The sequence below is a fragment of the Lygodium microphyllum genome, chromosome 11 (genome assembly GCF_053477565.2).
Source record: "Lygodium microphyllum isolate KBCC chromosome 11, Lygodium_microphyllum_v1.1.10, whole genome shotgun sequence".
Taxonomy (NCBI): Eukaryota; Viridiplantae; Streptophyta; class Polypodiopsida; order Schizaeales; family Lygodiaceae; genus Lygodium; species Lygodium microphyllum.
This window is the reverse complement of record NC_141145.1, coordinates 129,817,195-129,827,393: the sequence shown is the minus strand read 5'-3', so window position 1 is coordinate 129,827,393 and position 10,199 is coordinate 129,817,195. Positions and strand designations below refer to the sequence as shown.

At 43.0% G+C, this 10,199-nt stretch overlaps 1 protein-coding gene across 1 annotated transcript; it reads left to right on the top strand.

Moving 5' to 3' along the window:
* The first annotated feature begins 1,662 nt into the window (after positions 1-1,662).
* LOC148029376 (uncharacterized) lies at positions 1,663-6,046 on the top strand. Its single transcript, XM_087688553.1, has 4 exons — positions 1,663-1,848; positions 1,939-2,297; positions 2,390-2,600; positions 6,008-6,046. Exons 1-4 carry the CDS (start codon positions 1,663-1,665, stop codon positions 6,044-6,046), a joined length of 795 nt encoding a protein of 264 aa, XP_087544679.1.
* Positions 6,047-10,199: the final 4,153 nt, after the last annotated feature.

The window sequence follows — 10,199 nt, the reverse complement described above, 5'->3', positions numbered from 1 at the left end:
CGAAATGCGACGATCCAATGGTCTCCATCTGGATCCGTCGTGCCTCCACATGCTACCTGCTCTTCACGCCTCCCTCTGCGCGCTTCTTTGCCTCCTTCCACTCGCGTTTGTGGGCAGTGGCAGGTTTCTCACAAGGATAGCCACCCGCAGCTACATTCACCCCATCATCGTACGTGAGTTTCTTAAGGTGAGATCTTTTATTACTTAAGATCTCCCTTATTCGCGTCCTTCCCCATACATCCGAGAATGTCGCTCGTGGGGGATTGGGGTACCGACTATGTACACTATCTAGGACCTCCCTAACTAACCGGCTCTCCTGATCTTTAAATTTTACAAAACAGTTTCTATACATGTTTGAAACTACCCCCCGCATATACTCCATCACCTCTTTCCCTCTCGCATCCATGACTACCCCGCCCCTATCCGTAACATCATAGAAAATCTCTCCCTCCACCTCTCTCGCCTCCTCCGACTCCTCACTGTCTCCTCGTACATGCCTCCCTCCATGCCCTCTCTCACCGTGTGCCCTACTACCCCCCCCACCAAAGCACCCGCCGCATAATCCTCCACTCCCGCTCTCCCTACTGCGGCGTCGGCTCTCATCTGTACTGCGGGAGTAGCCATGACTAGGGGTGGCTGCACGTGACTGTGACTGTGAGGGAGCACGTGATGGTGGCCGTGAGCCCTCACGTGACGGTACAGAGGAGGGTGTGCGTGAGTGTGTCCGTGCAGGGGTGTGTCTCCTCGGTGAGCGTGTATGCGCAAGGGTACGTCTCGCCGGACTCGCAGGCGTAGACGGCAGTGGAGAGGCTTGTGTACTTGGGGGCGCGGTGTGACCTGGGAGTCTAGGAGGAGGATGGGCATACATATACTCTGTCAGCTCCACTGGATTAGGATGGCGCCCAAAATGGTTTATCATCTCCATCATCCAAGTGGCGTATGCCAACGGATCGGAGGAAGAGCCTGGATCCATGAAGAATCTGCGAAGCGTCGAAATTCCGCCTCAATGAACCAAGCAAAACATGCATATAAAAAATAAACATATCTCCTACAATATATCTCCTCAATATATCTCCTACAATATATAACCTACAACATATATCTACCATTCTAGAAAATAAACATATCTCTTACAATATCTCTTACAATTCTATCCTCTGTCGCTTTCAAGTACACATAGCACGGGTGGAAAGAAAGAAAGCGACAGATTTGCCAAAACAAACAAACGACAACCAACCTCTTTGAAAAGTCTTTGAAAAGTGAGTTCGTTGATTCTTGCTTCTCTCTCCCTTTCTATGTTGTCTGCACCCTTTGCTTCTTTTGGGTAGTCCAAGAGGGAGAAGGCTGGTTGGAAGAGGCAGGTTCGGTTTTAAAAGAAGGGCTTTTGAAAGAAAGAAAGCGGGCGCAGAAAGAAGAAGTGTTTTGAAAGAGGGCGCGCTTTTAAAAGAAAGAAAGCGACGCGCGCGGCAGGTAAACGCGAAAAGCACGCGTGTAAAAGCGCAGCAGAACACATTGTAGACGCGCCTGTACACGCGACATAGAGACTGTTTATACTTTTTTTTAAAACTGATTATTCTTGTATATCCATTGTTTTGTGCATAGGATGTGTATGATTTCACTAAAAACTGATCCTACTTCTGTATTGGTTATTTTGGACATAGCATGTCATCATCCTCTTCAAGCAGTTCTGGTGAGGATGAGACAATGCGTCATCGTGATCGCGACGTGTGGCTGGCACAAAGGATCAAGTGTACGTGTAATCGATGTCAAGGGTGCATTGTACGAGCGCGTCGAATTACATTGAATCACATCTCGATGTATGGAGAATGGATTCAAACAGGTTTAGATGTGAGAAGATGTGAATTGAAAGTATTAAAATAACTCATGGTGTGCAAATTAATGGAGCGCGTTGTAATATATATACTGTGATTGAAGCAGGATGCAGTACCACACCCTAACATGGTGCCATACGCACGGCGAGAGCATGCAAAGCGTCGACGAGATGATGCTGGAGCTTCAGGATCTCTTGTCGGAGATGAGTGGGAAAGGGATGACAATAGCCATGCACCCCACGAAGTTGTGGAAGAGGAAGTGTTTGATGACATGGTACGGAATCTTTTTAGGGATGATCGCAAAGGTGTGGACGACAATGATATGGAACAAGAGCATCTCTACAACGCTTCATCGACACCGGTTTTTGAAGGGTGCACATTCTCTATTTTACGTGCTTCACTTGAACTGCTCAATATACAAACAGTTTATGGATGGAGCAATGCAAGTCTTGACGCATTATTGAAGTAAGCATTGTAACTTGCAAATTTGAGTTAGTGGTTTTTGGTTTACAGTATAGGGTTTAGGGTTATGGGCTAATTGATGATATTGGATGCAGGCTATTATCAAACATGCTTCCAAAGGGGAATAGACTACCCACCTCAAGAGACAAAGCGAGGCGCTATGTGACATCTCTTGGAGGATTGGATTATGATCGCATACATGCATGCATCAATGATTGCATTCTCTTTCGTGGGACGCATAAGGAGGCTCGACAGTGTCCCACTTGTGGTGAAGCAAGGTATAGAACAGATGTGAAGAGTTTTGATGTACCTCGTAAAGTCTTGCGACACTTTCCTATAATTCCTCGCATCAAACACATGTTCAAGTGCAAATCCATAGCAGAGCTCATGTCATGGCATTCCTCGCATCGATCGGATGATGGCATGTGGAGAATTCCTGCAGACACTCCTGCTTGGAAGCATATTGAAGATGAGTGGCCCAGCTTTAAAACAGAGCCCAGAAACTTGAGACTTGGCCTAGGTATGGATGGAGTGAATCCGTTTGGTTTCAAGAGCACCGCATACAGCGTGTGGCCGGTTGTGTTGGTGAATTACAACCTTCCACCATCAATGGCAATCAAGAAGGGACATCTTATGTTATCCCTTCTGATTCCAGGGAAACATAAAGTCAAGCATATGGATGTTTATCTTGAACCGTTGATTGATGAGTTGGAGGAACTATGGAGAGGTGTTGCGGTAGTGGACATTAGTAGGCCTCCCTCCTCTCGACACTTCGACTTAAAAGCAGTGTTGATGTGGACAATGCATGACTTTCCAGGATACAGCGATTGTTCTGGTAAGAATTCTAACTACCTCCCGACTCTAATACTACTAGCTATATCAATTATAACTATTGACTTTATTATTCTAACTTTTTTTTTATTTTAACAGGTTTGAGGACATCGGGTAAACATGCATGTCCTATATGTGGCCCTTCATTGGTACATGAGTATGCTGATGGTTTGTGTAAGACCATATTCGATAATCATCATCGATTTCTCCCATCAGATCACCCTAAATATGCTCCTAGTAAGAGGAACATTCATCCACAGACACTTCGTGCAAAAGATTGGAAGCGTATTTGGGAGTCTTCAAATGTTCTTCCTCCAGATGGCATGAACAGGTACATCTCCATTGTTTCCAATCTTGTTTTGTGTAGTCTCTAAAGTTGGAATAAAGATGACAGTCTGCAATCCCTTGTGTAGGTACTCCATTTTTTTCCGGCTACCATATTGGACCCATCTCAAGATCAACCATCTTCTTGATCCCATGCACATCTTCAAGAATGTGGGATCTAGTATTTGGGAACATGTTATTGGTAAAAGAGACAATGTTAGCGTACGGGAGGACTTGCAGGTCGCAGGACGTATGCGTCAAGCTTGGCCACGAGAGGAGGGTGGGCACGTTCGTCTTCCGCCTGCTCCCTGGATTATATCAAAGAAGGAGGAGAAGCAGGTAAAGCAAGCCATCACCACTTTGCGTACTCCCACTGGATGCATGAGATCGTTGAAGGGAGCGTTTACAACCACTAAGAAAAGAGGGGTTGAGCAACTACCTGGGTTGAAGTCCCACGATTGGCACAAGATGCTCCAAGTAAGTGTTTTCCAATTATTGTAGGTTGAAATTAAATTTTGTAATGCCCTAATTCAAATATACATGTGCTCTTATGTGCGCAGTTCATACTACCTACTAGCATCGACCATTGTGCAGACAGGAGTTTGAAAAGATGTATTTATAAGATGGGTGAGCTTGTGAGGTATGTAAATCCCATGTAAGATCACCCTTCATTATACCTTGCAAAATGAATGTGCATGAGGTATAACGTACTGTGCATTTATTTTTCAGATATGTTAGTTCCAAAGCAATTGATCCAGCCACATTGGATGATGCGCGTGTTATGGCAGTGGAGGTGGTTTGTATGGTAGAGGAGACTTTTCCGCGAACCATTCTCACAAGTCAACTACATCTCATTGTGCATTTAGTGGATGAAATTGCTTTATGTGGCACTGTGCATGCCCGTTGGATGTTCTTCCTAGAGCGCTTCATGAAGACCTTAAAAGACTTTGTGAGGCAAAGTGCAAGGCCCGAAGGAAGCATGGCTGAGGGTTGGTTGATACAAGAGTCTCTTGTATATATATCAGAATTTCTTGATCAGATGGATAGCTCTTTGCCGCGACTATGGAGCAATGAAGAGGACTTGAGGATGACGTCTATTGTGCCTCAAGGAAAAGGACAGAGCAAAGTAATTGAGAGAACATTGATTGATGATCTTAATTTCACTTGCATCCTTAATAGTGATGTGATGAGCAGATGGGTTACAAGATACGAGGATGCAAAGACAAAAAGGCAAGTAGACAGAGCTCTCTTTCGGAGGCAACATGGCTCTCGTAAGGCGTACCCTAAGCATCTAGCAACACTTCCGAATGATATTCATGTTGATTGGTTGCATGAGGAAATGGAGAGAGCAGAGAGAGATGAGGGGCTGCATATCACGGCGGAAGAATGGGAGTATGCACGAGGATGCATGTTAAAGGTACATAGAACAAATGTAAATTTGCATTCTTTGTAAGTGATTGGCTTTTCATATTTATTCACATTAATTGCTTACATAGATATTGCTTATATTTTGGTCCAGTGCACTATGTTCAATGCTATATGGTGTGAAGGCAAGCATTTTCGAACACAAAGAATAGATGAAAAGAGGAATACACAAGATTGCGGTGTCATTAGTAGCTTTGAGGGAGCCAATGGAAAAATTGATGATTATTGTGGCACAATCCAAGACATATACAGACTTGACTTTCGCCGCTTCTTTGTGTATGTTTTGGATGTCAAATGGCAAATGAACGTGGTGGAAAAAGGGCCTAACGCAACGATAAAACGCCATGCAAGTGGCTATGTAACTATTGACTCTACAAAGTTTTGGCAAACAAAGAAAGATAGGCTCGTATTGCCACAACAATGTGAGCAGGTATGCATTTTTTTACAAATGTGTTTCATGTACATATATATCTAAGCTCGCGCACCCCTTGACTTTTGATATGCTAATTAATTAATGAATTATGTGTATTTGAGCAGGTTATCTATCTGCCAATGGTGCATGACAGTAAATGGTGGTATGTCATCCCTATTGCACCACGTTCCAAAGTAATGTATAATACATTCACTGATATGGAGCATATGGAGGATGTGGCAAGCCGCAAAGAAGATGATGTCAAACATGCCAATGTAGATGATCATGATAATGAGGATGAGCGTGCCATTTCTCACGATCATGAGGATGACCCTTCCATTGAGGATGATGGTGATGATGATGAGAATGATCAAGGCATCGGTACCATTATCAATGGGCAAAATAGCGATAGTAGAATAAATTTAATCGTAGCCTTACAAATTGATCAAATGGATATTGATGTTGATCGTTTGGCAAGGATGGATCTTATTGAAGATGAGATCGAACCCTAACCAATCCATCACTGTATTGTTCCAAATTCATGACATTTCTATTGTATACTTTGTCTTTCAATAACCATATGAAGATATATTTTTCAATATATTACGTTGTTGTAAGTGCACGTAGTGGGATTTTGTAATGGTTTGTAAACACTGCAATGCACAATGACATTTTTAAAACTTAATGGTTTTCTGTTTTGAAAAGAAATGGATTTCTGTAGTTAGGCTCTGTGTCGCGTGTAACAGAGCGTGTATTATGACAGTTTTTACGCGCAAATACACGCGCCCTCACATGCAATTATACACGCGCTGTTACATGCATGTATACACGCGCCCGATATTGCTGTAAGTATAAACGACCATACACGCGCCCGTAACTTTTCGCGTGTAATGGACGCGTGTATGGCGGCATTGTGTTGTAGTGTATCTCGAATCATAAAAGGAGTCAGAAAAGGGTTATCTGTTTACTTGATCAAACTCAACAAATTAGATCAGAAGCAAGAGTCTCATGAAGGACCTTCTTGGCTAAAGGAATACGCGGACGTATTCCCTGAAGAGTTGACTGAACTTCTGCCTCAAAGAGAAGTGTATCATGAGATTAGGTTAGTACTTGGAGCTGCGCCAATTGCAAAGAGACCTTATAGAATGTCCATACCAGAAGTAATTGAGCTGAAGGAACAACTCAAGCAACTGTTAGATCAGGGCTACATCTGGCCTAGCAATTCACCGTGGGGAGCTCCAGTACTATTCCAGAAAAAGAAAGATGGGATACTTCGACTATGTATTGATTACCGTGGATTGAATCAATCAACAGTCAAGAACAAGTATCCTATTCCTAGAATAGATGAGCTTCTTGATCGTCTTCAGGGTGCGAAGATCTTCTCCAAGATTGATCTCCGGTCAGATTACTATCAGATAAGGATCAAGGAAGAAGATATCCCAAAAACGGCCTTCAATACAAGATATGGGCACTTTGAGTTCCTAGTTATGTCATTCGGCCTTACGAATGCACTTACCACCTTCAATAGGTTAATGCAGGATATCTTTAGCCCATATCTTGATGATTTCTTGCTTGTCTTCTTCGATGACACTTTAGTCTATTCTAAATAGGAAGAAGATCATGGACCTCAACTTTGGATTGTCCTTGAGACAATGAGGTCGCATAAGCTGTATGCTAAAATGAAGAAGTGTGCATTCTTCAAGCGTTAAATTGAATATCTGGGATTCATAGTATCAGCAGAAGGAATATCAGTAGACCCAGCCAAGGTCAGAGATGTGCTTGAGTGGCCAATACCAGTATCCATCAAAGAGATACGTAGCTTTCTTGGATTGACAAGATGGTATAGGGTTTTCATAAAAAACTATGCTTTGATTGCAGCACCTCTGACGGACTTACTGAAGAAGCAAACTTCCATTGCATGGTCAACTCCCGAACAAAATAGCTTCGACAAATTGAAGCAAAGTTTGGTATCAGAACCTATCCTAAAACTTCCAGACCTCAATAAGGAGTTCGAGGTAGTAACTGATGCTAGCATTCTTGCCTTGGGATGTGTACTTATGCAGGAAGGTCATCCAGTAGTATACTCTTCAAGGAAATTGAAGAGTCATGAAAGGAATTATGCCACACATGATCTGGAATTGCTAGCTATCATCCATGCTCTAAAGCTCTGGAGACACTACCTTTTGGGTAACAAGTTTACTCTAGTAGCCGACCATAAGAGTCTCAAATGGATCTTTACCCAGAACGAGCTGAACATGAGGCAACGTCGGTGGATTGAAGTGTTGGAGGAATATGACTTTGAAATCAAGTACCGACCAGGGAAAGAGAATGTAGTTGCCGATGCACTTAGTCACAAGGCATTCCTAAATTCCCTAATCTTGCAGAATCCATCAACGGCTAGATCTCTAGCTACAAAAGTATCTATGCCAAACAACCCTATACTTGAATTAGCTAGAGAGGAAGTATGCCATGATTTGGCCTACCAATCAATGCTAAAGGAGATCTCTATCAAGGATCAGAATCAAAAGTTGCAGGCTAAGTATCAGGAATTTTCCATTAATAGTGGACTTGTCTACTATAGAACAAGGCTGTGTATACCAGCAAGCCAGTCAATTAAGCAGAAGATATTGTGGGAAGCTCATGATTCTCCTTTTGCATGACATCCTAGCTATGCTAAGACTCTTAATGTAGTTAGGAGGAGCTACCATTGTGAGAGGCTCAAAGGTGACGTTCTCAAATATGTCACCGAGTGTTTGTCTTGCCAACATATCAAAGCTAAAAACTCTGTGTGAATGCGTGAGTTGGGAGAGGCTAATGCCATAGTGCAAGCGGAAGAGGGATAGAGCACTGCCATGAAGTCGAATTTGGCCGCCTGTTGTAAAAGCCTGGGGAAGGAGTACGTGGTGGAGCCGACGCTGTGAGAGGGAGAGGTTGAGGCACTCATTGCCACCGAGGCCAGGACGGCATCACCTCTGCCGTCAGTCCGTGCCCCATCTGTCAAAACCACGTAGCATGGAAGCTTCCTAGGAGGGGAAGCTTCTAAGGGGCCCTTAAGCCCCTTTCCCCCTTAAGCCCCCTTGCCATGGATGGAACCCCCCCCCCCCCCCCCCCGCCCCCCCGGTTTTAACCCCCTATAAGTCCCCTTTTCTTTGGGCTTTATAAGCCCTTCCCCCCCCAAAAAAAAGAACTAAGGCTTAAAAAGTCTGATTACCTTTCCCCCGTTCTTAAATTCATAAGCCCCCCCTTCTTGTGCCTTTTGAAACCTCTTTTCACCCCCCTCGTATTCCCTTTTTACACTCCCACCCTCCCCAGGGTTTTTAAATCCCCTTAAGCCCTTTTCATCCCCCTTGTGTTTCCTTCGCCCCCTTGTGTTGCCCTTCGTCTTTCCCCCCTGGGTTTTAAAACCCCTAAGGCCTTTTCACCCCGTGTCCACACACCCCTCCCCCGTGTCCAAAAATCCCTTCAAGTTCCCCCTTCCTATACGTTTCACTCCCGTGTCCAAAGATCTCCCAAGGCCCCCTTCATATGCTTTTGGAACCACACACACACACACCTTTTTTCCCGTGTATATACCCCTATAGGGCCTTTTTTTTAAGGCTTTGCAGACCTTTCCCTCCCAAAGAAACTAAGACCTTAAAGGTCTTATTACCCCTACTTGTGGATAAACCCTTAGTTGTTCCTTGCCTTTCCAAAATACCCTTGGGACTTGATTTTTTCCACGTTCGAAGGACTACAACAGCGATGACTCCTAAGAAAGTCCAAGGAGTAGCTGCGGGAGGGTCATCTCCCGGTATCCATGTGGATATCTCATCCCAAACCCAGGTTTTTCCTTCTTAATTTTATATTGGTTTTAATTCAATCGTGCAAGATGAATTGTTAGGGATAAGATATATTTTGTCCTAGTTATTTACGACGAAGGAATTTAGTTTAATTAAACATGCAAAATAAATAAAGTATAAACATAGTTTTCCTTCAAAAAGCATTATGCATTGAAACAAATTATGAGTAAGATTATTTACCCACTAAAGTAGTATACTTCGGTTAAGTCTAGAAGGTATAAAAACTGCATCTTGCACTATTAACCCCTATTCTTTTTACAACGAATCATCCTGGAAGGTGTGAATCATGAAAGGTTTCTTACGATGCTTAAACTCTAGGAAGTTATCATTGCTAACTGCATAACTTAGCAAGGGAAAGATTGCTTATTTGGCATGAGTTTTGTTTGCAAGGAAAAAGGAAGATTCATTGAATTTACCTAACCTCAAATCAATAAAGTTTAGGATTGAAAAATCAATTGACACATAGATAACAAATTGTGTGGAGGTGATCTCGATATTACCTTCTAAAAGTTAACCAAATTAATATACTTAGAAATACCTATGCTGTGAAATATTCATTGGGAATGAATTAAAATCCAAGAAACGTCTATAATTCCCTGATTGTAGGGTCAGTAAATTGTAAACGTAAAAGAACTAGGGTTTGTCCCTAAGTTTCTTAAAAGAAAATAATAAAGCTAGGAAACCCTATGTCTGACAAACGTCAACTTAAAGAGACTGAAACGGATTGTTTCGTAACTCCATTATCGCATAGTACGATGCAGGACTTGCGCGGCAAGTACGAAGTCATATGGTCTTGTGATTTATTCACAAGAAGAAAGGCTAAATTCCGACAACAAGGATGGCGGATCCTTACGCAAGTTATCTTGCAAGAGGATGTATACTTTGATATCCTTCTAAGTAAGGAAGGTTAAAAACCGGAAACTAAAGTATCCAATGAACTTTAGGGTTTGACCAAGTTGGGTTAATAGGGTACGTCCTAACCCAGAATATAAGGGATCTTGCCAAGTTGCAAGACACCCCGGATCGAGTGCTGGATGCATTCGAAAGGAAAGATTCCTTCCTTAGCAGTTTTCC